This window comes from Molothrus aeneus, chromosome 2, assembly GCF_037042795.1.
Source record: "Molothrus aeneus isolate 106 chromosome 2, BPBGC_Maene_1.0, whole genome shotgun sequence".
NCBI lineage: Eukaryota > Metazoa > Chordata > Aves > Passeriformes > Icteridae > Molothrus > Molothrus aeneus.
This window is the reverse complement of record NC_089647.1, coordinates 78,666,524-78,691,167: the sequence shown is the minus strand read 5'-3', so window position 1 is coordinate 78,691,167 and position 24,644 is coordinate 78,666,524. Positions and strand designations below refer to the sequence as shown.

Here is a 24,644-nt window from a genome sequence, read left to right as displayed (position 1 = left end):
TCTATGGAATCTAGTTGAAAAGTATCTCAAAAGTTTGAAAATTTAGCCTTGTTAAACTAATTAAATTACACAACAAAGGGATAAACAATACCCTTTTCCATAAAAAATAATTCTATTTCCTCAGCATTATTATTTTCTCAATTCAGACATTAAATTTAAGGCTAGTTTTCATTCATTTTTGTTCAGTGTGATATTTACTTTCAATTTTCATATTCAGTAGTTCATTATATTCATAACTGATTTGCAATGTGCAACCTTTCTAGTTATACACAGACAGTCCACTGTGAATGGTCAGTGCCAATTTCAATCAGTGTTTTCTCCTCTGCTCATACTGCCAAGTAATTTTCTTAAGGAATCCATAGAGAGCATATCAGTAGGATGCAATCATCTTTCTTGTAATAATTGTTGTTAAATACTATTATTTCAATACTATTATTTTATGAGTTAATCAAAGTGATGTCCACACATTGGCCACTTTCCATGACAGCCTTGCAAGATACAGACTTTATTTTCTGTCTGACTCTGTAAAGAATACTCTGGGTGTTAAAGCTCGACATTGCCTACTCCCTGCCCAGAGTCAATATTAGAAATTTCATGATGAAAAGAAAATTCTGGTCCTTTTGCTACTTCTTTTACTACTCTTGAGCTTTCTTGGCCCTTAGGACCTATTTCCCCTAATCATCGAGCACCAGATCCATGAACAGAACATGGATCACGTGAGCATCCTTGGTGAGTCAGACATATCACTATTCTAGTGCTATATGCCCTCATCATCCTGGCTCACAAAACTTAGACATCCCCTGAGGGTAAATAAAACATAAAGAACCCTGGTAATCTACAGGGCAATGCTGTAAAGCTGCTTTCCCCTTATGAAAGGAGTACATTCAGTAGACTCACAGATTTACAGTGGAGATCTTTAAGCCTGAACTGCAGAGACCAGATGTACTTGACCCTGTACTCAAGGACCTACCCTTGACTGAAGAGTCACTTCACCTGAGCCAGAAGAACCTCTCAATCCAGAGTGTGTGAGGCACACCCATGCTGATGGCTTGACCTCATGGTTCTGGACTGGCACAATTCTGTCCACTATGCCCCCCATATACCTCTGCCAAAGACAAAGAAAAGCAAAAAGGTGCATTATTTCATAGGTGGCTCACTTCACTTGCTGTGCTGTGTGACAAGGTCCTTTGAGCTCACTGCAGGTAGGAGGCCTCCTGTAACACACAGGTAAGGAAACAGAAATTTTTATGTCATATATTTTAAGCACAATACTGAAAAAGCCAGGATAGCAACTGCAAATAACAAATCTGTCTAAGGGTGAACAAAGCAATGCAGGCACGACCTGCAGCCATGAGCTCTTGTCCCAGGTAGCTCCACACTCATTTTCAGGTGCTGACTTAAAATGCCATCTCAGTCCTGGGGTCTATGACTCAAACCAATTCAATCCAGAAAAGTGGCATTCTGAACAAGAAAATCCTCTCAGTTCTTCAAAGGGCAGACAATTTTTGACCTGTGTGAAGGCATCACATGTACTTCTTCAGCATTCATCTGTGATCATCTTTTCTCTAAAATTAATACCTTTGAAAAGGTATTAATACACTGGGACAAAAGCAAGTCATATCTTGTTAATTCCATCAAATTTGAGTTTATCTAGGGAGTCATTCTTTATCCCCCACCATGTGCATGATTCTTGGTCCTTCAACTGAGGCTCTCTTTACTGTCCATTCTTTTTGAATTGTGAATTCCTTTAGTTCTATTTAATGCTTCCCTGATTATCTACTAATAATAATGTTAGAAAATATCTTTATCAACCATTCTGCCAGTCTCACTTTCTTGTAAATTGTTATCAATATCCAATGCCTTTTTAAATCAGCAGGTTCCTTTGAGAAAATAAATTGATTAGTGACTGTTAGTAGAAGTTCACTCTAAATACATCAATAAAATGAGAATCCCATCAAAAAATAAGAGCCTGCTTCTGAGACTGCTTAATGTAAACACTAATAATGGCAAAATTTTTATCTAAATTGGAAGACTTTCAATATGAAAACAAATGCAACACAAAATAAAGGTGTCCCAGCTAAACAAGCACTTAAACAACCAAACTGGTAATTTCTTTAAAGAATGAAGTCAAGTTAATTTGAAGAAAATTAATTTTTAAAAAAATCTACAAAACCAGGTTGACAATTATAAATTATATTCCTATTCATTCATTCTTTATCAACCCAATCCCAAGACAGTCCTTCTGTTATTTCATCCCAAACTTAGAACACTTCATTGGTCACCTGGATCGTTTGATTTGGAGTTTTTAATGTTACTATTATATATCATCTTTAGTTCTAATAAAAATAAAATGCAGGCTGAGCATTATGTTATAATTCTGGTGAGCAAGTTTTCATGCTTAAACTTTAAATTATTTATTTTAATCTCAAAAAAATATTTAATTGGACCCTTGATAACAAAAGTTTAAATGGTATTTTTTATTCATCATATGATAGTTTGTCACTATTTTCAAATACAGAACATTAATACTCATTAAACAAATTTGCTTTTTCTGCCAAAGTACTCAGCAGTGCTAAGAACTGCCACCGTGTTCTTAAGAAGAGATTTTTTTACCTAGCATAGTCAAAAATAACACATCTTTTAATAATTGAAAGATGTGTTGTTTTCAAATTGTTTCCCAAAGTGGCGGTCACTGTGATAGTTTTCTGTTTAATTATATATTATTCTGCAGTAGTGGGACAGATACATTATTTTTAAAAAATATAAAATAGTACAGGAGTAGGTGTTACTGTCCTGTGAACAATTCTTGGTATCAAAAGTGTTGTGGGGCATTTTTTAAACAATTTATGAATTAAACTGCCTAAATTTGTAGTCTTTTTACCTGCTTTATTTTTTACTTCAATTTTTTATGTAATGTTAGTAGAAAATTTAACACATCAAAGCTGTTTAAACTTGCAGGTAATAAGTCTTTCAGTATTTATGTCTCATCTTTGTCTCTCCTTACTAAATTCTGTAAGAAGCAATGTCTTCTAATTAAAGGGAAAGAAGTGGATAAGGGAAAAAGGAAACAGTGGAGTGTTAAAATTTCTTTCACTCCCAAGGTACTATTTGACCTGTGAATTTATTTTTCTCATACTTGCCAACAATTTTGCATTACATTTTTAATAGCAATAAGACTGTATACTACGGATAATTTAATTAGACTGTTGACCAATTTTACTTTTTCTATTCAGTTCTATTGGTATCTCATATTGGAAAGTATTTTAGTACTATTTTAGGGCAATATTTCTAAACACAACAGCGTTTGACTACAGTTTACAGTAACAGCCAAGGCAATAAATGGAAGAAAGATTTAACTAGTAAAACCAACCTGGGCTTAATCTGCATTAAAGCAGATTAAATCTTAAATCAATAAGGTAAAAAGAATTAGAAATGCAACTTGGGAAAAAAAAAAAGGAAACAACAAAAAACCTTTATAAGTCAGAGTATCTAAGGTACCTTTCTTCTGGTGTTTATTTGCATAATCCAGGGGAAAAGGGCATAATATGCAATTTCTTGCATTACCCTAGTTGTAATTATGCAAAGTATGTTCACAATAGAGCAACTTTCAACCATGTACAGTGAAAATTATCTTTTTCCAAGAAAAGTGTGAGATATAACTGGCAAGAGTCAGAATTTTAATTTAAGCATGCTTCATGTGAATAGACTGACAGCTGTGAAGACAATAAAAGGGTCTGTAAGTGTCAGTGCTTAATAAAACAAAGTAGCATCAAAGAAAAATACACTACTTAAAGGAGAGTGAAGCCCAGCTTTCTCCTATGTTTTAACTGTTTTCCTTTAAAAAGTTGTTAATGTTATTGACAGATTTCTGTGTGACACATTTTCCAAAGGTGCTATACCCATCTTACATCTGCATATAAATTCATTACCCTTCATTCAAAAAACTGAAGTGATAATTTTGTAAAGCCTGTTGTTGCCTTTCTCAATGTACTGTCTCTTCTAAAGTTACTATCAGTAATTTTTCTTTTGTTTCTTTTTGTTACTAAGAGCAGTGTGGATTTCTGAATATTTGAGCACTACAGAGTTTTTGCTTTCCTCTTCAAATCTAGGAAAAACATACCTTTGGTTTATTCAATTGATTCATATATAAAGTAGACATTTTTTTTAAACTTTTTCTTGAAATGACATTAGGTAAGGATAAGAGATGGTCCTAAATGTAGCTACTTGGCTCGGCAAGGGTTTTGCTATGCTTTTATCCTATAAATTTTCAGGACTCTATTTTACATCAAAAACCTGTACACAGAAATCCCTGGGAGCATCAATTTCCAATAGTAAATTACAGCATACATCCAATAATGCTAAAGCAAGGTTCAGAACTATATCTCAGAAATATTAGACAAAGAATTAAAAGCTAAATGCAAGTAGGAAAAAAAATAAAATAAGGAAAAAACTCCATGCCCCAAGGTGGCTGCCTTCCTGTGCTCACCACCTTCATTTCAGTGTGCATGATGCAGCCCAGCAATCACTCATTCTTTTAGGTCACCTCCATTAACTTCCTTGCAGCAGGAGTTTTCAATTTAGTCATGGTCTTAAAATCTGGCCCAGCTGGGGAAGCTACCTACAACATCCCCCTGAAGGGGGACTGCCTTGACTTAGCTTATTAGTACTGGGGAGGAGCAAGTTTGTGCCACCCACTGTTCCTGCCTCCAACTCTTGGCGTTCAGTTCAGGCAGGAAATCAGTTTTTAGGTGCTGCCAAACTGGAACCTTACACAGCAATAAGTTCACAGTGCCATCCAGAACTTTGTAATAAAGCAAATCTTGAGCACCTCTTCATATTTACTGAGCAATGAAATATCATGCCAGAATTAAAGGGTGTTTCTGAAAATAGTTTGAATGTGAATCAGAGGATATTTCAGCAGATCCAATGGAGTAATTACAGGGTAGGAAGAACAAACAGACTGTAATAGATAAGTGAGACAGGCAATCATAGACAAACTGTTTACTTCCCTGCTGATGGATGAATAGAGCAAAGGGTCACCTAGGTGGTTTTTTATTTAACTTTTTTTTCCTGGCAGATTTATTCATGAAATCAGGCTTAACCGACAAGATGAGATTGAGCATTTTTTTAACATGAAACAGTTCTGTGGAAGTCTTCAACCACCATACAAAATAGTTTTTATTATGGAAAGATGGTAATTATGTCCCTTTTATAAAAGGAAGGATGAGACACAAGGTTAACAAAACCTATTCCACAGTCAAATTCAGCCGGGGCAACAAGACCTTCGAATTCTTAGTCATGTTTTAAGAAGTATCAAAGCTGCTGCCTTTGTTAGGCTGTAATCAAGTGCTAAGAAAAAACCTTTGACTGAAGCTCCCAGAAACTGTGAGTCTTGGAGTCATTAAGCCTTTCATGACCAGCGACAAACCAGCTTGATAAAGGCATGATTTACTAGGCACGAAGTTTGAGACACAGATAGAAGTTTTACGACTTCATCTTCCATCAAGAGGGACATATTTGGACCCAAGCAATAAATCCAAATTTTCTTGTTTGATTTTTTTTTTAATTTGAATGATGAAATTTTCATGTTCATTCTTTTAGTGTATTTTCAATTTATGAACTCTTAAGATCTTCAAACTTCAAAACTGCTTAGCACTAGTAAGCAAGTTTAACCCTCTGCTTTCTATCATGCGCCATGCACCATCTACCACTCGTCTTCCAACAGGACATGCCCAAATGTTCATCACACACTCCACAGAGAAACCTGGGAACAATCACTGCAACCAGTTAGCATATATGCAACAGCAAAAGCCAAATCTCCTAGTGGCTTGAGAGGTCAAAGAAGTATGGGAAACACGAAGTAACCTGGGGCAGATGGACTGATTGTGTGCTAAAGAAGTAGGCAGAACTACCTTAATTAACAGGTTTTCCTCAAAAGACAATCCACAATAGTTTCTCCTTTTCTGTACTTGATTTTTTCTGATGTAAATTAAAGAACTTTATTAAAAAAAAAAAATCTCCCAGGATAAAATTATTATACTTTTCATTTAAAAAAATTGCAAAATAAATCAGTTTAGTTTCATAAGCCACCTCTCCTCATGTCAAAAATTATTTTTAACTGTTCCTAATTTTTGTCAAATGAGTCAGATAATTAAGTATTATTTCAACAGAAGTTAATCTGTGCTTCTGATTTTTTTTTCTTGTCACATCGACATATTTTGACTTCATGTGTAAGACAACCCTGAGCAACTCTGAAGACAGCCCTCCTTCAGCAGAAGTCTGGACTGGCCAATCTCCACAAGTGTTCTTCCTTAAATATCTCTGATACTATTCTGGTAAACTGGCTGCAAACCAGACCATTCTTTCTGTTTTCACCATTTATCTACTGCTGCTAAAAAGACGGCAAAAAACATCTCTAGACAAGGCTTATTCTGTGACACAAAAATATATTATTGTATACTTATAATAAAAGGTATATAGAAAAAGGAATTGATTCAGAGGGGTTTCAGACTCATGTATACTTTTTTCCATTTTTCTCCTGCCAATATTTCTGCTTGATCATCAGAACCAGCATTTTACACAAAAGAAAAAAAAAAAAACAAAAACAAAAAAAACAAACAACAAAAAAAAACAACAAAGAAAAGCAAGCAAGCAACAAAAACAAAACCAAGAAAACCCCAACTACTGGTGGGAAGTAAAACTGGATGTATACATCTGAATTTCAGAAAGGAGTACTAAAATTCTTCTTCTGATCATGAAGTATAGTTTGCTGGTAATGTTGAATGTGTGATACAATCAAAGTCATTACACAAAGACAGTTACTCTCCACAGCAGTAAGAAAAAGAGCCTGAAAATTCCATCTCAGCACAGCTCATAGTAATATTGCAGAAATTTAATTTTCCTAACCCTGTCATTTCTGCTATCTGAAAAACAAATACCAATGTACCCTTCACTACTTGCACCTAATTCCTTTTTGCATGTGCTAATGTTACTGTGACCACTACAAACACTGCCGGCAAAGTAACTGAAGTTTTGCAGGCAGGCAGAGCAACAAATCAAAATGACTATTGTTTTTAATAGGTATTAATAACTGTATTGACTCCTATCTACTTCCCTTTCATTTCATCCTCTATGATGAAATGCTCTCTTTCATCCTCTGATGCAATTGTCCTGATCATCCTGTAGGATGAACAGTTGCCTCTAGACATCCTCTACACAATTTGTTCCAATACCAGTGTTTCTGTCAATTACCAACTGGACAATTGTTTATGAGATTCTGAGGACCAATTCTCATTACTCAGGAACCAAAAAACACATCTTGAAATTTTGTGGCAATACTAGCTTAAAATATTTACAGCCTCACAAATCTATTCAGCAGACTGTACAGCTCTACATCACTTTTCATTCCCCAGGATTTGTAAATCAGAGAGCATTCTTACACTATTTGCAAAACAGCAGAGGTGATCAAATTTCTCAGTCATACTAAAATACAGGTAGAAACACATTTGGGATAAAACAGTTCAAGAGTTGAACTGATATAAATGGTATGCAATATACTCTCTTCAGAGAGCCTTCTGTAGCACATCCTACTATAACATGTTTGGAAATCAGCAGAAAAGATTAACTGAAATCTCTACACACCACTAGAACAACATTTTGAAAAGAAAAAAAACAAATGTTTTCAAGATACATTTGTAGACTAAGTAGCTCCTGACAGAACTAATCTTGCTGTATTGCCTCTGGAACTGTCTGAAAGCCAGGTATGTCCAAGTGTATGTTTGCTCAATGTACACACTGCAGCAACAGAGAAACTGCATGCAAGAACAGCAGAACAGATGGCCCTTACAGCCATTAAAGATGCCTATATTCCATTTAAAAATCAAGGAATCTTAGTTTTTAAGGTTTATATCTCAAAACAACAAAAAAATCAGTTAAGTCTGACTTCACTGATTTGTCTCTATAGAAACCAGAAAAAAGACTCTCAGTTTTCAGATGGTGATGCTCTGCTCACCAAATCACTCCACTGCATTTGGACTGCTTCTGGTTTAGTTTTCAAACTTACAAGTTCAAAAGCTATGGTGCAAGTATTACCTGTAAATGCTTATTTGACACATTCCAGTATTTTGGGTGGGGAATGAAAAAAAACTAATTTAAATTGCATTTCTTCTATTATATAAGGACTAGGCAAATGCTTTTATTATTAAAGCAGTACCTTGGAAAAATCTAGTACTGGGGGGAAAGAATGAAGATATTGAACTATGCTTATTTCCTTCCTCATTTTATTTTAATGTCAAAGCATATAATGCCAATACAATATGTTTTAACACAGCAGTCAAACAAATCATCATTTTTGGCTCTCTCTTACATTTCTTCTAGAAATAAATCTTGCTTATCCAAATGTCTAAAATAGGATTTCCCTGCCCAGCTGTTTGCCTAGAAAGGCATTCATATTTCCCTATTGATTTTTGGCATCTGTCAGTTTAGTCTCTCTTTTCTATACCACATGCACAATGTCTTCAGGCATTTGTCTCCCCCATTTGCAGGCAGCATGAAACCACTGAGCTAGGAATTTTGTGAATGTTACCATCACAAAATTAAGTTACTGTTTAAAAACTGTTGCTGCTATAACAGACCTACATTTTCCTTTTCTGAGGAACATTTTGTACTGCATGAGGCTTCATACATTCCAGCTGTCCCTTGTATATGAAGTTTTTACATTTGTTTCCAGCCTTTGATCCTTTTCTTCTCACTTTCACCACATTAAATTTTTCTACGTGCATTTTCATTCTTTTTCAGCCAAGCAGTAAGACACAGCAGAGTGGAACTCTTGGCTTCTGATGCTTGCCAGAAGGTGTTAGGAGGTATGTAGCCAACGTAATGCTCAGTCTGATCCGTTTTTGAGAAAGGATTTAAAAATTCAAACTGACAGTTCAGAATAGAAACAAGAGCTTGAGGTTTTGACACTGCTATGATCAAAAAAACAAATCAAAAAAGTCTGCTTAAGGAAAGCAAGTATTAGTATAAAGGTGTCGAGTAGATGACCAACTGAAGTTTTAGTTTTTAGGTAAGAAAGTAACTCTGTATACAGTGACATTAAAGTAGGGACTAAATTAGCAAAACTATATGACTCACTGAAAGACATTTAAAACCACTTATGTGACTCACATGGGAAGAGAAGACAGATCAAGAGGGTACAGTGGGAATGTGCATTATGTGAAGACAATTGGACTCCTCTACATCAGCTTCTGTCACTGCATTGGTGAGGTGACAATTCTGTCACATAGCACAGATGAAGTAGCATCACCCATTAAAAGTACTGCTTTTCTTCTGGGGTTAACTTAACAAAAAATTTTAAGCACCACAAAGTTATTTATTTTTATAGAATACACAGCCCAGAAATGCAGATGCTTCCCTTAGTAGAGCACTTTCTGATTTCATGGCTTCTCAGCAGCAGCAGCAGTTGAATGACACAGTGTCAGCCAGACCAAAACACAGCTCCAGGAAGGGCTTGTCTAAAGGGATGTGGGGAACACTGGGCGAAAGGAGAAGTTGATGTTTTCATGTTCATTGGATACAGGAGAAAAAGAGAAGACTGGGGAAGCTTTCTGTGGGTGGAATTCCCCATTTCCTTCCTACAAATGTGCACAAGTGTGATGAATACCATATGCTTAGGGAATGCAGGAAGATCAAGAGAATGAAACAAGGAAGAAGAAATATTCATCCAGACCTGTGCTGTATGCTGCGTATATAGAATTACCCTGTGTATTCATGGGTGATTTAGCTGAAGAAGGGAATAGTAGGGGCAATTTCCCAGTGGCCGGTGATATGAAAGAAATCAGGAATGGAAGTTCTGTCCCTCAACAATGGCAACACCTTTTGACTTATCACAAATCAAAATAATGTTTTCAGCTATCAATACAGGGTTCAGTTCATTGCTGTCTAAGAATAATTAACTTTCTACAAGTATAATTTTGCATTGAGACAATATAGGGAACGTACATTGTCAGCATGGCAGCAGTTAAAAAAATAAAAGCCAATATAGTACTACTTGCTTCCCCTGTTTCATTATCTGACAAAATATTTATACTCATTTGCTTCCATTGAAAAATGCAGACCAGATGTGGCTCCTGTTTAAGTAGGAATTATGTTATTTGATGTTTAATGGACCCAACAAGAATTAAGAGCTTCTAGAATATAATTTTTAACATGGTCTATTTTGGTGTATGTCAAATGGCAGGGCAATCATTCAGTCTCACTTGGTATTTTGTTCATTTTGTCATAACTCCATAAGGTCAGTAGTTGACTGAGAATCCATTTGTTAAAGTGAAGGAAATTAAAAAAATAAATGTTTCTGTTCAATGCTTTGACTGTTATTTTTCCAACAAATTTCAAGTATTGGATAAAACATGTTTTCCATGACTCTAAGCTTGTTACAGAAGTCTATTTACCACTTGTATCTAGAAACAGTAATTTATTCCTTTCTATTGAAAAGATGCCTAAACTTAAAACAAGCAAGCTTGTTTTCAGAAGCAAGCCTGTGGGAGGAGGGGACGGGGGAAGATGGGGTGGGAATGCCTTGGGACGATTCGAACATCAATCATTTGTAACCCACTCCCTCCCTTCTAGAAAATTCCCTGTAACCTGCTCCCTGATTGGACCTCTCCCCAAGAACACCCTCTCCCCAATTTCCTATTGGTGTACCCCCAATCACCCCACCTTGTGCCCTCCTCTTTACCCTTTCCCTAGTGGTTGAATTGTACCCCAACCCCACCTACCCTTCCCCCTTTATAAACCCCGGTCCCACCCGGGATCGGGGCTCGAGCACCCCGACACCGGCTCCCTTCAGCTGAGGTTGTACCCCACTTTCCTTCCCGCCCTGCACTTTAGGACATCCTGCTATTAAAGCCAGTTGGAGCAGCACTGGTGCCCTTGAGTCCTCGTTCTCTCTGGTCACGCCTTCAGATAAACATCCGGGACTGTGTGTGCGTGTAAGCGGTGGAGACACTCCAGCGGGACCCGTTAAGGAGGGATCTGCCTGCACCCACACAGAACCCGCAACTCCTGCTTAGAGACTCCATAGTGGTCATTTAAAAATGTGGTCATTTAAAAACACACTCATATTTTATAAAGTATTATAAACACTGCAGAAAATTAAAGTTTTTTGTATTAATAGATTAAAATCAATGGTTATGCATCAGTTTCAATAAAGTATTACATTCAGAAACATTACAGCGTGACAAAAACTGTGTTTGTACTACCACAGATCCTCCTCACTAAGGCAGAGTATCAAACCGAGGATTGGTTTCACAGCAGCATCAAATAAAATCAGCCTCAGAGACCTCTGAAGAGAAGTCTGGTCAGAAGAGATCATCTGATCCACTTCTTTGGCTGGACTCAAAAACAAGTGTGTGTTGATCCCTCTTGACTCGTCCTAACTGTTCTTAAACCCCCAGCCAGAGATTCCACAGTCTCCCTAAGACAAGCTTTTTACTGTGGTCAAAATCATTCCATTTCTTGGGAATAAAAAGCATAATGGACAGGTTGGAAGAAACTAAAGCAAACCATAATATTTCAGTGTGCTGTGCCACCTTTCTTAGGGAGGAGAAACGGGTGAAGGAAGCAGAAATGAAGATACAGGAGTGTACACCTGATTTATGCCTATTTTAAAGTTTCTGTGGTTTAGATTCATATCCTAACATGCTCCCCTACAACTGAACAACCTGCACAAATAAAGCATGAGCTAGGAAAGAGTGTTAGATTACACACAACTGCGGTTAACTTCTACAAAGTCTGTGAATACCCAAAACAGCTCAGCTCGTCTTGATGACATGCCTCCTTTGAGATCCCTGGGACACAAGAGCAGAGGTTATTGGCTGGAGAAGGAGCCACCAGGGAGTGTAAAGAGAGCCAAGGTGGATCTGACTTCCACTCAGCTCCTCATGGAAACAACTGTTCTTTGATGAGCCAGAGGAATGGAGTAGGACAATTGTGAGGAGCAGTGCCAAGGAACTGAGCCAGATACAGACCACTCAAAAAGCAGAAAAGACTCTGTCAAGAGGGAATGGAATTAGTAAAACAAATTGGCAATTGGATACAACCAAAATGCTGAGAGTGAGAGTGGCAACCACAGCTCATGCAGAAAAAGATGGAGGAAAAGCCAAGACAACACCTGAAATGCAAAAATACAGAGAACTGGAAGCCAATGAAAGGCCAGAGGACTTATGATATTGTGTTGAAAGAGCTCGATACATGACGCTCCAGAAAGAGATTATTTTCAAAACCTCTGAGTTCCTTTGATAGGCACCCATGAAATAAAAGGAAGCCTGTGGTCACTGTATTCTTTAAATATTATCCTTCAAGATATTATCCAGCAAGAACTTCATTCAGAAATTCTCAAGTGAGACGACCTTTTGAAACTAGCTACAGAGAAATCATGTTCTACTTTCTGGACAATATTTGCAAATAAAAGCTTTTCAAACCTGTATGTAAGTGTACCAGACATACATTTAAAGCAGTTGATACATTTAGAATGGAATTTCCTAATTTACAAAATGTCATATACAAAAGCTTTAGGATGGTGACAGGAGAGGGAGTTGAGACTTACCCTTCTTATCCGATTACAAAATCTTAATTTTATTATGGCTTTCCAAACCAACAGACCATTTAATAAAATCTGGGATAGATCTCTCAGTTCAAACAATTCCTTCATTTATACATCTGAGTTTAAATCTTTGAAAAATGGGTTTTCATTTATCAGAATGTTTTCTCACATAACTCTCATTCCTGCTAAGTCTAACTCTGACATTCTGGAGAAAAATTATTTTGGTCAATGTCCTGTCAAATTACCACTAAGTAACATATAACTCTTTAAAGTAGCACAATACTCAAAAGGAAAACAAAATAGAAAATCATGTAAAATGCTATCAAGCTTAAAAGCATTCAAAACTTTTGAGATGTCGTTATTGTTATTGTTTTACCATTACCACTTGCAGGTAAATGACAGAGTCTATATTTTGCTGCTGTAATTTTGTCTGCTATTACCCAGAGATTTTGGCCAAACAAGGGCCAGAATTGCCATGAAACCAATTCTCTGTTGGCATAACTTTAATGATTTCATTAGACTTTTGTCAGCAGAAAACATTGGCTTTTGTTTAGCTTTGGAAAAACATAAAAAGCAGCCACACCATCTGCTTTTATTAAAACATATTTTTAACCTGAAGAGTAAAGATGAGTGACAGGATCCACTCCTAAATCCAATCCAAAAGTACATGACTGAGGTTTGGTAATTTTGCCAATCCCATCTCCAATCAATTTTTTGTTGTATGTCTACACAAAGCTTGTAGGAAGTTAAACATTATAAATTTTGAAGAGACAATTATTTTTTATTGTGATACAGAAATCTATGCCACATTTAAATCTCTCTGTTTATGACCAATGCCAATGATACACTCTAAAATTTCTCTGCTATGCTTCGATTAACTAAGCAGCCTTGGGGGAAAAAAAAGGGCAGTAAGAAATATTCCAGTACTTTTCACTGTAGGATGATGCCCTAAAGCCCTGTGAATGAGAAATGAAAATGTTCTGGAGAAAGAAAAAATTCACTGTATCTGGGTTTGCTGGACAAAAGGATTTCCACAAATGTCAACTACAGGCAAACTCACATAAATGTAAAGTAGTTATACCCATTGCAATAGCTCCTACATTCTCTATTCCCATCCAGAGAAACTGGATGTAGATGATTCAATTTTCCTTCAGTGATAGCTGGCAACTTGATCTCTTCCTAAGCACAGCCTAGGAATTGTGCTTCAATATACTTCCTGTGTCTCTGATGAGGATTATCTGTGGCTTGAAACAGAAGCGAGAATTAAATAAAATTATTTCAAAAGACAGTCATTAGAAGTACCAGTGCAACAACAGTACTTCAATTAAGTGCTTCAAGACAATTTTCTGATTTTTAAATATATTTCTTACTGATTATCTGCTTCCCACAGAATCTACCAGACTTAAAAGGCACCAGAAAAAAAAATAAAATTGTAATACTCATTTCTACGATTCTGCCTTACCTCTGCATGTTAGACTACAGATGTACAATTTATTCCCTGCCACTATTCTTTCCAGCTTAAAAGCTGTTGAGAAAGGACTGAAACTGTCAAGACAATTAGGGTAAAAGTGTGGTATGTTCTGTGAGACAGCGTGTTTTTTTCATATAAAGTATATAGTGATTAAAAGGCACAATTCAGAAAAAGCATTCAGGAGAACCACAGTGCAATATGTTCTTATGTGACTTTTTGTCGTGGCATCACCAACATCCAGCATGATTTGGTCCTTCTCCAAGTATGCTCATGACATGAAATTGGTTGTTCTCCATTTCAGTTCCTTCCTGTTGCTTAAGTAAGAGGTCTGAACTTCTCCAGTAACCCTTCAAAGCATGACTTTACAAACAACCCTTTTGAGGATGGTGGTCTGGAACACAATCCACCAGGCATATCACTGCACCTACAGTTCTCTGTGGGATTGACCTGCTACAAATTCACCTCCCTATTTATACGTGGAACACTTTTAAGCTGAAATACACTGAGTGTTTTCATAAAACCAAGTTGCTCTCACTTGGATAATACACACAGAAATCAACAATTATTGCACACCTAATGCACAGGTAGCTCTTAGGAAAAAGAATGCATGATTTTTTTTTTTTTGTAGGAAATAGTATTTTTAGGACTAAAACATGAAACATAAAATGTGGTTTTTGACACAGCCTTAACTGATAGTTTTAATACTAACAGATTTTATTCTTATACCTCATAGGGACTTGGTGGTTTGAGAGCCCCTAGGAAGGACTCAGACACTTGGTTTTCTTCTGAGTCTCATTATCAGCCTTAGATGATCAGCAGGTGTATCCTCAACTTCCCCTCTCTTCAGTATCAGAAGAAAAACACATACCTTCTAGTAATTTGTTGCAAGAACTGCAAAGAAGTGTGGATATGAGAGCTGGATGCAGTGACCATCACAGTTCAGTTCCATATACCAAGCATGTTCTCCACATTTGAAGTGGGGCTTGCATTTTTGGGAGGAACCACATTACTCACAGGAGATATGGACACAGAAATGGTTTGGATTATGCAAATTTAACTTTTGTTCACAGAATACCATTAATTATTAATATCTTAAAAATGCCTGTATCTTCATCTGCTGAAAAGACATTCAAATTTTATACCAACTCTTCTTGTATCCAATAATTTCCAAAGGGGTAAGGCTAGACAAGAAATGAGTCTGGACATTTCAGGAAGTGGAGAGGAACAGGATTTTTTGAAGAGGGGCTTTTGGCTTCTGAGACTCAATGAGCTTTAACCATTGAGTTTCACAAGTATCCACTTACTTTCTGGAAAATACTGTTTAAAACATTTGGAGTAAGGAAATGGGGTGCCAAGAAACCTCCGTTACCTGACGCTGCCGTGTTACCAAACTGTTTGCCATGTGTGTTCCAAACATTTCAGGCAAATGAATGGATTAAGGTAAATAATAAACATTTTAACTTGCTTTCAACATGTTACCAAGTTTGTAAACTAAACCATTTCAAACACCAGGAAGCGACTATTTTCCTCCTGTTGTTGCTGCATAAGTTCACTGGAGAAAACATAATGAATATAAAATTAAAAGATGCATAACAGTGCAAATGCACAGGACTCTTCAACAAAGGTAGATAGATTCAGCATTTCTTAGCTGTCAACCACACAGGTTCAAAATTTTAATAACTTTAAAACAGCCTTTTAAGTAGATAGGAAATTATATGCAAACCAGGAAAAATACTTAAATGAGCTATTTTTACATTCAGTAGCCTCTAACTCTGGATCATAAAAGCTAACATCCCCAATATTTAAAATAATAGACACCACCTGGTTGAAAAGATTGAACAGGACCTGCTGGAGGCAGACAACTGGAAAAAGCATGCCTGAGAAAGGAGACTTTGGTAGTCTCTTTGGGTCACAGGAGGATTCTCCCCCAGCCCACTCACAATGTCCCCAGCCTAGAATTGCCCCCAGGAACAAAACACTGTGACCAGGTGCTCTAGTTAGAACATCTGCTGCTGCATGGAGCTGCCAAGGCAACAGCATTCGGCTGTGACGTTTTCCAAATCACAAAGTTAGTACTCAGCTCACTCCTGGCAGTGTCAGAGCTGGCACTCCCAGTGACCTTCCCCATAAAAACGACCCAGATAGGACTCCAAAAGCTCTGACTGGCACTCTTCAGGTCACTGACAAGAAGGTGTCCCAGATTGTACCACTGATGCTACGGTGGACAGGCAGAAGGGCAAAGCAGCTCTTTCAAGAAAGGGGACAGGTGCAACTCCAGTTAAAGTCTCTTGAATCCTTATTCTTCTACATACAACAATATGGTCATGCAACTGCTCAAGCTGGTGTTCCAGCCCACTCCCAATGGACAAAATGTACACAAACCCTTATCTGCAAAAATTACTCCTTCCATCACTGAGAAATTAAGCTTTTAAATAACGTTTAAAAATAGTGTTTGAAAGAAGAACAGGGTTTTTTCCCTTCATAGTCCTTCCATTTCCAAAGGATATTTGAATCCAGCAGTACAACTGTGTACACCATAAACACAGCATAACATGGCCTCAACCACCACACCCCCCCAGTTAAAACACTGGTAAATTCTGGTACCACATATATACTATGGGGTCCTCCTTTGCATGGCCAAAATCAAACTCCAGTACTTTTTAGGCACAAATTGCCCTTTTTCCTGGACAGCTCTAGCAATTAGTCCTTTCCTCTCAGAAAAGCTCATAGGAACTTTTCAATCAGTGATGTTCTTTTTAAAGACAAATTACTTGGGAACACTAACATTGAAAGGTCTACAGTACAGTGCCATAGGTGATGATTGTTTGAAATCCTTGACAGGATCAGCTACCAACAATAAAACTTTAAATAAGCATAGAAAATTATATCAAGACAGTCAGTCCAAAAAAGGCTGTCATAAGAACACATGCTGACACCTATCCACTGTTAAAGCAGGTAAAAAAATTAATAAACACTTGTAACATTAAATACACCATCTACTTTCTATTCACCATATCTTTTTTCATAATAATGATTCTGAAACACAAATAGAATGTTAATACATACAGTCTGTGTAAGCCATTTTTTCATAAAGAGAATTCTTTCAAATAAATAAAAATATACTTCAGTTGATTATCAGCCTCTGAGGAGCATAAAAATTCCAAACACACTTCAGAACACTTATTTGCATCGACAAAAGTCACACAAAGGTTTGTTTTTTTTCTCTGCAATGGATAAGCACGGCACCCCGGACTACAGAAGGACAAAAGGTGAAGGAGATGCTGCTCCCCACCTTGTTTTGCTGTTGGTGCCAGCCTGAGGGGCTACATTCCAACTCTGCTAGGTGCTGTAAAAGTCTTTACTCTTCCACATGCCCAACACACTCACTTTTACTTTTTAAACTAACACCTATTTTCCATCAGTAGCATCTACAAATAAAGGTGCTCAAAATGAGGGCCAAGCAACTAGGTACATAAAATTTAATAAGTTACTTTTAAGATGCTTCCCTTCCATTAATCCCCCCTGCAGTTTTTGTGTCTAAGCTTCCTCCTGCCTCACGCACCATTGCTATGAACCCACACACTGCACTTGGAACTACAACAATTGTCAGTGTATCAAAGGCTGCTCGATTTTACCTAGATCAGGTACCAAGAGCACAAAGTTGAGAATAATACAGGCTTTAGCTTGTGTTTTTTGTGTCTGCTGGGACCTCAAGCACTTAGCAAGGAAATGAACCTGCAATGAGGTCTATGCTATCACGATTTCACTTCTTCTAGAACCCGAGGAACCTGTTTTGAGATGAATATGGATGCTATTATCACACCTACACACCCCTGCTCTGGGAGGAAAAGTCACAAAATGCCAAGTTCTGAAGTCTGGACTAAAGCAAACTAGGTCAGAGCAGAACTGCAACCTCCATTTTCGTCAGTAGCCTCCTGCCCTATTTTTAACTTGATCTTTTAAGGAGGCTTTGTCTCCAATGGCCAGGTGTGCCACAGTTGAATCTTTGCAAACATGGCCTCTGACAGAGAAGAGGCTTATACCTGTTCTCAAAATCCAGGGCTTTGAATTTCACTTTGGATCAAATGGCAATCAATGCAGGTCACAGGCTGACTTTTCTTCACACTTTTAGCAAGAAATGCTGCTCAATGAACAATCAGCGTGTCAGACCTCCCTTCGGTATGAATACAAAAGCACATTTGTTAGAGCCTTTCCAGCTCAACTTCGATAGCTCTGCCTAAAGACACTATTCAGTTTCTGTGCAAAGAGCAGTCCTCAGCCCAAAATGTTCACCAAATTCCATCTTCAAATTCCTAACTCTCTCAAACTGCTATATAGTACCATACATCCAATAAACTTCCATGGATGCATATGTATGTATTATATTAATACTTCATTTTGGATTTATCTTGTTATTTCTACATCTATTCCTTGTCAATTTAATTTTTCACTTGTGTTCTCTATATAGTTTAAAACCTTACAGACCAGGAAATAGTGACACTTAAATTCTTTTGTCCTTCATGTTATGCATGATAATACCTCTGTTTGCGAAAATTGATGACTAATGCCAGCATTATACTGCTGAGCTAGTATTAAAATAGGTACAGCACCCACAGCTTTGGAGAAAGAAAAAATCTTTCATTGACCTGAAAAACAGCAAGTTCCACAGCAACTGCTTATGGAAAATCAGACTGTGCCATCATTTTTCAGTAGGTGCAAAAGGTACTTCAGTTTGGAAGAAAATTTATTCATAAAATCTTAATAACTATGAAAAAAACCAAAGATAACAAATACAGTTCTGAGCAAAGACAAGCCTTCTTCATGTGTTGCTGCCTATATTGTCACCAAATTGTATCTGTCTTTTCATCTCACCTACTACAAACAGTGCAATCATACATGTCCCAGCTGAAAGTTCTTGTGGTGCATTCTCTAAGAACATCTTAAGTGTTCCCACTTCAGTTGGCCAAGGAAATCTATGCTTAGTTTAGTTTTTCATTAACTGCAGACACAGTAAAAGATTAAAAAAAAAACAATAAAAGAATAAAAAAACCCAAACCAACCAACCAACCAACTAAAACAAAACAAAACAAAAAAAAACCAAAATCCCAAATGAACAAACAAACAAACAAACAAACAAAACCCACAAAAAATTCACTAAAATGGATTTTCCACTATACTGCAAAAACCCCGCAGAGCAATAGGTATCAAGCAGTGATGTGACAGGAATTAGTCCTGTATTCCACTTTCCCTTGCACACAATATGGGCTCCACTTATGCTAAGAAAGCCTGAGGCAATATGCAACTGTCTGAGGTCAGAACTACTATCTGCAAAAAGACAGCAACAAGTATATTGTCTCTTCTGAATGAAGCATAAATCTTTTGGGGATCTGATTGTTTTTTATTCAGTCTGCCTCCTCTTAGCTCATCTCCCTGAATATCGGTAACAAAAGACAAAATAAAGATGTCCCTGACATTGCAAAAAGAATGACAGGACAGTATCTACTTGATTTCCTCTACACCCCATGATACATAAAGCAAATAAAAAGGTCAGGAGGAGGACTGGAGACTTAGTGATTCAGACCGCACACAGTACTTGTTTTCTCTCTTCTTTGTTTCTGACTCCATGAGGGATCACCTGTTACTTTATCAATCCCAGTGGGATAAAAGGCAAGAAAATTATTTGAACTCCCTCTAAAGCACCTGGAATCATAATGGGAGAGAAATACAGCAAAGTCTCAAGGGAAAATAAAAGGACAGCAACATTTAAATCTGTTCTTCTTCATTACTCATGGCATAATCTCTTTCCCGTTTTTATAAAAGGTTTATTAGAAAAAGCAAATCAATCAGATGGATAGCTGACATTTTCTTTACCTTCAGGCCTTCTCTCTCCAGAATACAATTGTTCAATAACTGGTGCAGAAAGAGGATCTGACACAGAAAGTGCCTTTAAGATAATGAGCTGCATATTGAGCAACTTAATCTTTTGTTCAGCTTGGGACATGCAAGGGAAGTGGAGGTATGTCTGAGTTGACTGGCAGGGAAACACAGCTATCTTTGGCATTCGTGACTCAAACAACTCCGCCTGTCCATCTCTGAATATGAACATCACTGGTGATCAGACATCAGTCACTTGAAAAAGGACTCACTCTGGCAGCTTGAAAAGTAGCGTGTTTTAAACAGCATTAGCCTCAAATACCATGCCTTTCTAGAGGGATGTTGAAAGAGTGTCTAGAAGTTCTCCATGTTGTACCAGTCAGCAGTTACTGCTGTTGCCTATGTCAGGAGAGATCCACAATTAAAAGGGACAGTAAATATCAAAATAAAAATATGAAAAAAAAATTAAAGCAGGAAACAGATATAGAACTGCAGAAAGACATTATGGCTATTCACTAGAGGAAACACAATTTCATCATTAAGTCAAAAAATGGCCCAAAAATGCAAAGAAAGAGAAATATGTCAGGCACTGAAAATTGGCCTGGTGATGTAATGTTAAGAAACATTACTGGATGCAGTTCACTGAATAGCTGGGTAAGGGAAAATATTATTCATACAACTAAAGTTCCAGTCTCTTGCCTAGAGTTATCCTAGATCTGACCTTCTTTTCTATGCTCCCTTCCTCCCACATACACACAATTTCAGTGACTAAAAACATGGTGGAAAAATGAAGAGGGCAACAAGCACAGCCTGAAAGGAGGTGCTTCACCACCTGGATCCCAGCTCTGGAGGAGTTACCTGGGGCTGCTCTCCTGCATTGCTGGGCAGCCCTGGACTGCAACAAAGTCAGCTGGATTTTTAGCATAATTGTCGATAAGCCCAAACGAAGAAAGCTAAACTCCTGTACCCTTCACAGTTGTTTTCCTCCCCAGGACTTTGTACTGAATTTTTTACTACTTTTTTTTTTTTTTCCAGAAGAGAGAATTCATATTATCTCACATCTCAGTGATAACATGGTAACACGGCTTCAATACTCCAGCTAGGAGTGACAAAGTGACAAGTACAGAAAATCGTTTTTAAAAAAACATTTAATCACTTAGCATTCACATCTTTGAACTGCAGCATGAAGTGCTACCCAAAAGCTAAATATTGTTAAGAGATCTCTTGGCTCCGTTTATTCTGTGAGCACACTATACCACCAAAGACCTTTAAAAACTTGCAGCCACTGTTCATGATATTAACAGGAACATGATGGTGGAATTTACAGTAGAATACTAAAATTGAAGGAGCTTTCAGTTTCCCTTTATGCAATTAACCCAGCAACAACAGCAAGCACTTTGAAATAACAGTACCAATCAAAAAATTGATGTTTGGGACAGCAAAGCAGTGAAAGGCTATGATATTTCTTATGTAGGGGGATTTAATACTGCTTACTGCAGAGTCTATGAATCAGTTTCTCTACAGAACTCTAAAGCCACAGGTGCCAAATACAAATCTTTTTCTCATAATCCCATTCTTGGTCTTTTCATGTTATTACTGGACTTCCTGCATAAATTGTTGCTAAAGTAAGTTTGGTCCTTTTTCCTACAAAATTTGCCAAACCAAATGCTGGAATGCATTTGTATTGTCCTCTTACTAGAAGAATTTCTGTAACATTCCCATTGACCTAATTGCAGGTTTTGGCCTGAAAAGATGACACGTTTCTGTGAATCTGGTAAAGCTGTTGAAACAGGGATAGTAGAAATGAAGTACCCTTCTGGCCCCTTTCATCAAGCTCCAGGCTGAATCCCCTTAGGAATGTGATGGCATTTCTTTTCCCTGCTTTTTTCTAAAATCCTATTCTAAGCTGCTTAAAAAAAAAAAAAAAGAAAGAAAAAAAGAAAAAAAGATGAAAATCTGACCAAAATAACCCAGAAACTTAAGTAAAGACAGCTGGAAAGATGAAAGAGCGATAATGCTTAGATGTAAACCGAGCAACATGTTCCAACAACTGGAAGGAACTAAATTTTGTCCCAGAAATGTATGTTATTAAAGAATACAGTGTCAGCGGGGAAATCCCTGAAACCACAATACAATTACATTTTTTTAAGTCTTTATTTGGAAAGTATTATCATTACTTAGAGAAAAACAGAGTTTTCATGTTTATATAGCAAATATGAGTGTGGTACATCTTACAGTAAGTCTTTTTTTTTATAGCAGAAGAAAAAAATAATAGTCACTGGACAAAACTGATTCTTTGTAAATAGTTTAAAGCCAGGGTAGATACCATAAACCATCATTAGGCAAGCAATTCAAATGAAGAAATATATAAAAATGTGATCAATATTACATACTATATTAGACTTAAAATATAGTTTGCAGAGCCTCCAACCTAAAGCAACTTCTGCTTTTGCCCCTGATGCAGATCAATCTTGCTCAAAGCTAAGTCCCATTTTATGGCAGACACAGTGCCTGTAACTTCCATCCTTTAATCTGGTAAAATCCTTGGATGTGCCCACAATTCCATTTAGAGTCACGTTTCAGGGACCCATATATAATCATGTCTCCACTGTATCAGTGTGCTGTGTTCCTGGTTTTAATATATACTCCTAATTTCTTAAACTTCTGTCACCATCAGGGCTTCCTTACCTGTGCAGATTTTCCCGTCGTAGGTCTCGCACACCCAGTCGTGGCACTCACAGAGGGGACCGTAGTATTTGCCAGACTCGGTCACTTGGCAGATGCAGACTCCACACTCACACCTGCCTCTGTCACTGCACAGCTTCCCCCCTGGGACACGGCACCTGAGCTCCGACTCAGCCTGGGACAGCCGGCAGGAAGCAGGGATACCCAAAGCGCTCCTGTGCGGGACAGCAAACTGAATGAGCTGCGGTCAAAGCCGGGGCTGCAGCTCAGAGCCAGTGAGAGCTTGGCTCATTTCAGACCACCCTCCTGTCACTGGCTTCAGTCAATACCCAGAATATTGTTCTTACCACCTCTTCAGCTATGGTTGCAAATTATTACTTGTCTCAAATCACCCAGTTTTCTTTGTTTTCATCAGAAACCTCATTGCTACCCGCAAGAATGCTTATACTTTATTTTACTTACCTTTTTAACTACATTGGCCTCATCTACTTTCCCATCAGGCACATATGCACAGACACTTAGGGTTTGATTATCCATCATGAACCATTTTGATCTTAATTACTTCAAAAAGTTTAGAGATGCCATATACATCCAAACATCTGGGTAGCATAACAGGAATATATATCATACAGCACACTTAAGGTTGATTCTAATAAAATATGTTTGCCAAAGTAATCCTTCTGGTTGTCAGACATATATGATCCATGCTTCCAATGGAAGAGGAAACCAAAGTAATTGTGGCTTTCCACACAATATTGTAGGTTCTGGCTGTGGTTTTGGTAAAGGCAGCAAAATCCAATTCTAGATCCGTACATTTGCAGCTCTGCATGCAATTGTACCATGCACCAGAGCATGTGGAAATCACGACTTTCAGGACATACTCAGGGAAAATCACACTTTGGCTCATCAGGACCTGAATCATAGGAAAAACATAGGCAATCATACGACTGCTTAGGCCAAAAACAGGTCTTCACAATGCTAAGGAATACTGAAGATGGCGATGAAAAGAACCTACCCTTCTCAGATAGCAGATTTTGCAAGGCTCTGGCGCAAAGGAGGCACTGGCCTCAGGAATCAGTGTGTGCTGGCTGTGGTGGAGGTGGAGAGTGAAGGGCAGCGCACCTCACTGTGCCCCCACACCAAAGTGCAGCAATAAGCAGGGTTCTGTGGTTAGGGTGTTTGCTCCACTCAGGCAGCAGAATCTGGGGAGTGTGGGTGTAAAGAGTTATCACTAGCCAGCTCTTCTCCCTTCACTGCTTTCAGTGTGCATTTTGGGCATCAAATGCATCGTTGCCAATAACTCTGCAGTCTGCACATGCCCTTACCTACTGAGGCTCCCAGTGACTCGGAGTGCTTCCCTCAGCGTCACCTTTAAGGAGGCAGAGGAAGAGCCAACAAAGTGCTCCACCGCTCCCTCCGCAAGCCCAGCTTCCACACTCCGGGCACCTCAAAATCAGCCGCCCCCCCCGTGAGAGCTGAGAGCCGCACTTACCGCAGGGCCGGGGGCCCGGCCGGCAGCGCGGGGCCCAGCAGCAGCAGCAGCCCCAGCAGCCCCGGTGCGAGCATGCTGCGAGCTGTGCCGAGCGCACCTGGCGCGGACGGACGGGCGGACGGACGGGCGGACAGAGGCAGCAGGCGCGCGGAGAGCTGCGCGCTGGACAAGCCCGGCTCCAGCGCTGCTCCCGCCGTGCTGCAGTGGCTCTGATTAGCTGCCTGGAAGCGGGATTTGGGCAGCGCTCTGGGAAGGAGGCCGGTGCCAAACCCCGAAGTTTACAGTCTAGGCAGGGAAGTAATTAGAAACAGTTGCGCAGCCAGATGGTTTATTTTGATGTTTTAAAAGTGGCCCGTTCACAGATGTGAACGAACTGTCTCATTCTCAAAGTAGAGGCACCGTAAGTATTTGAGGTATGTGTATCCCCCTGTCCTTTGACAGACGGCTGCTTGGGATAATCTGTGAAACTTGTGCCGACCGGGAGACAGGAGCGGCGCTCCCCAGCTGCAGCATCCCTGCCT

The 24,644-nt window shown here is 38.4% G+C and overlaps 1 protein-coding gene across 2 annotated transcripts in view; it reads right to left on the bottom strand.

Annotated features, from left to right (window-relative positions):
* Positions 1 to 24,644, bottom strand: part of ITGBL1 (integrin subunit beta like 1) — a 129,678-nt gene extending 105,034 nt beyond the window's left edge. For both annotated transcript variants that reach the window (XM_066545153.1, XM_066545154.1), the window contains exons 1-2: positions 24,124 to 24,644; positions 22,635 to 22,846 (exon numbers count right to left, since the gene is read on the bottom strand). In XM_066545153.1, the coding sequence (XP_066401250.1) occupies positions 22,635 to 22,846; positions 24,124 to 24,197 (286 nt within the window). In that variant the 5' untranslated portion in view covers positions 24,198 to 24,644. The remainder of the gene's footprint in view (positions 1 to 22,634; positions 22,847 to 24,123) is intronic.